Source organism: Mandrillus leucophaeus, unplaced genomic scaffold, assembly GCF_000951045.1.
Source record: "Mandrillus leucophaeus isolate KB7577 unplaced genomic scaffold, Mleu.le_1.0 Scaffold329, whole genome shotgun sequence".
Lineage (NCBI taxonomy): Eukaryota > Metazoa > Chordata > Mammalia > Primates > Cercopithecidae > Mandrillus > Mandrillus leucophaeus.
In genome coordinates, this window is record NW_012103465.1 from 1,038,095 (window position 1) to 1,040,387 (window position 2,293).

A 2,293-nucleotide genomic window follows, 5' to 3' on the forward strand; every position below is an offset into this window, starting at 1 on the left:
TAGTAAATCTATACAATCATCCTATGAAGTATGCCCAGAGAGGTTAAACAATTTGCCCAACATCACATAGGACAACTGGGGAACCATGCTTCAAACTGATAGACTTGGCCACCATGGCAACCTGTATTTCTGAATCAAAGCTCAATAGAGGCCCAATAAGTAACAAGGTTAAATCAGAAGCTGATTTGCTTGGATAGTGCAGCAAAGGGAGATGTCTGGAGTCTGGCCTCTTACTGACTCCTGCCAACCTATTCAGGGGTCTTGAAGGGGCTTCTGGAGGCAAGAAAAACTACCAGAGCATATGGCGTCTACCATGCTTCCAGCTCAGACATCCTGTGTGTGTCTGCCTGAGTGTTAAATGGAGTTTCCTCATTTCATATGAAAAAGTGAGAAAGTCTTGCTGTGCTTCTACATCAAGGTAACCTGTCCAGGGGTTGGGCAGTGGTTGCTGGCTGAAGGGGAGCAAGGGGCACATTAAGCATGGGGCAAATTCCTACAGGGTTAATTTTGACTAGAAGGTTTGGGGAAAAATTATATGTAATTTACCTACCTAAGTAATATAAATGACTTTTATATCAAAATATACTCAGATGTAATATAGAATAGAATGCAAATCTTCCTTACCCTTCTTCTTCTGTTTTTTCTTTTTTGAAACAGGGTTTCTGCCCTGTTTCAAGGCCTGTTTTTCTGTTGCCCAGAGCTCAAGTGATCCTCCCACCTCAGCCTCCCAAGTAGCTGGGACTACGGGCATTCACCACCATGCCCAACTAATTTTTAAAAAAACCTTTTGTGAGATAGGGTCTCGCTATGTTGCCCAAGCTAGCCCACAAATTTTCTCTCTATATATATTTTTAAAAAGACAAAGCATTTAATTTCAAAGACACTTCCCCCTTGAGGTAGGCCACTTCACACTTGTCTCTCTCACCCTTACAGGACCAAATTCACTTACATGGGTTATTACAGAGAGGAGAAAATGTATGTATTCTTTGAACAAACATGTTCATATGGAGTCAAGGTTATTTGTGCCTCATTTTCTTCTCAGATTGTCAGCTCTGACAAGGTTTCCAGGGGTCACCTCTCTTGAGTCTTCCCCCCAGACCCCCAAGCTGTATTACAGCCCCATGGGCATTTCTTTCTAAGCAGGTACAATGATAAGCCTGGGCATTCTCACAAGGAATGAAGGAGAGCACACGGTAAACATTTTCCTCCACCTGGGCATGTGACCCAGAACAGATCTCTTTGCTAGTTGGAACATACTAGAAAGCCTGGGAAGAGAGTACAGCAGTCAGGAAGAGAATAGAGATTTGGGGGCCATGGACTGGTGCAGCCCACACAAGGAACACAAAACAGTGACAGCCAACGTGTAGGTAGTCGTTCCCCTCTTTTCCCTGCAACTTTCAAACCTGTGCAATAGGAAGGTGCACAGATAGTGAAGTTTCCTAATGTTGCAACTAGCATTAGTAATACACATCTGCCTGATCGTCAAAGGACTCCAGAGCATAAACCGAAACCGGGAAAAGTATAATTCAAGGTATCAGGATACAAGAGATTGTATAAGCTGGTGTGTCAGAAACAAAAGCAAAGGCCTGGGGTACCACCCCATCGATTCTGTTAAAGACCAAAGAGGTGCAAAAAGCACAAACCCTCTCTCACTGCTCCAAAGCTCAATCCATTTGGCTGAAGAGGCTTTGCATAGTTTAGTTAGAGTTGATATGACACATGGAAAAGCATCTCATTTTCACTTTTTCCTAAAATCTAAAATTAACATTAACATCTGTGTTTATTTCCTTGAAAATTGGAGAAACAAGAATTAGTGTCATTGAAATCAATTATTAAACACTTTAAAATTGTGATTACAAATAGTAGATAGCATGGGGTAGAGCAGACTGAGAAAATGTTGGTGGGGGGTATACACACAGAGATCGAACAAATGCCACATCAAACCAGAACGCCAGGCCATGGATGAGCCCAGACTGTGCTATCTGAAACACAAAGGGAATTTCTACTCTGTAAGGAAATAAAAAAGATAAAAGACTTGGAATTATTTTGTTGTTGTTGACAGATGTACTAGATATATTTGTGAGATCAGTAGGAATATTTTCTTTCTCTCTTGGGCACTTTTGCCTTGGCAGCCAAGTTCTCTTGGTGTGTGATTAATGCTTGGGTGGTGCTGCACATTTGAGAAGCTTACTTCTTGACAAAACCCTTCAAGAACTACGCTACTCTGCTGCAATGACCTGGAACTGCATAGGGTGAATGTAACATCTGGAGCTAGGTTTTTTTATTTTATTTT

At 41.7% G+C, this 2,293-nt stretch overlaps 1 protein-coding gene across 1 annotated transcript in view; it reads right to left on the bottom strand.

Moving 5' to 3' along the window:
* Positions 1-1,853: 1,853 nt before the first annotated feature.
* The window catches only part of LOC105545458 (histone-arginine methyltransferase CARM1-like), a 161,938-nt gene continuing 161,498 nt past the window's right edge, over positions 1,854-2,293 (bottom strand). Inside the window, 1 exon segment of the mRNA XM_011988408.1 lies at positions 1,854-2,005. Within this exon segment, the coding sequence (XP_011843798.1) occupies positions 1,854-2,005 (152 nt within the window).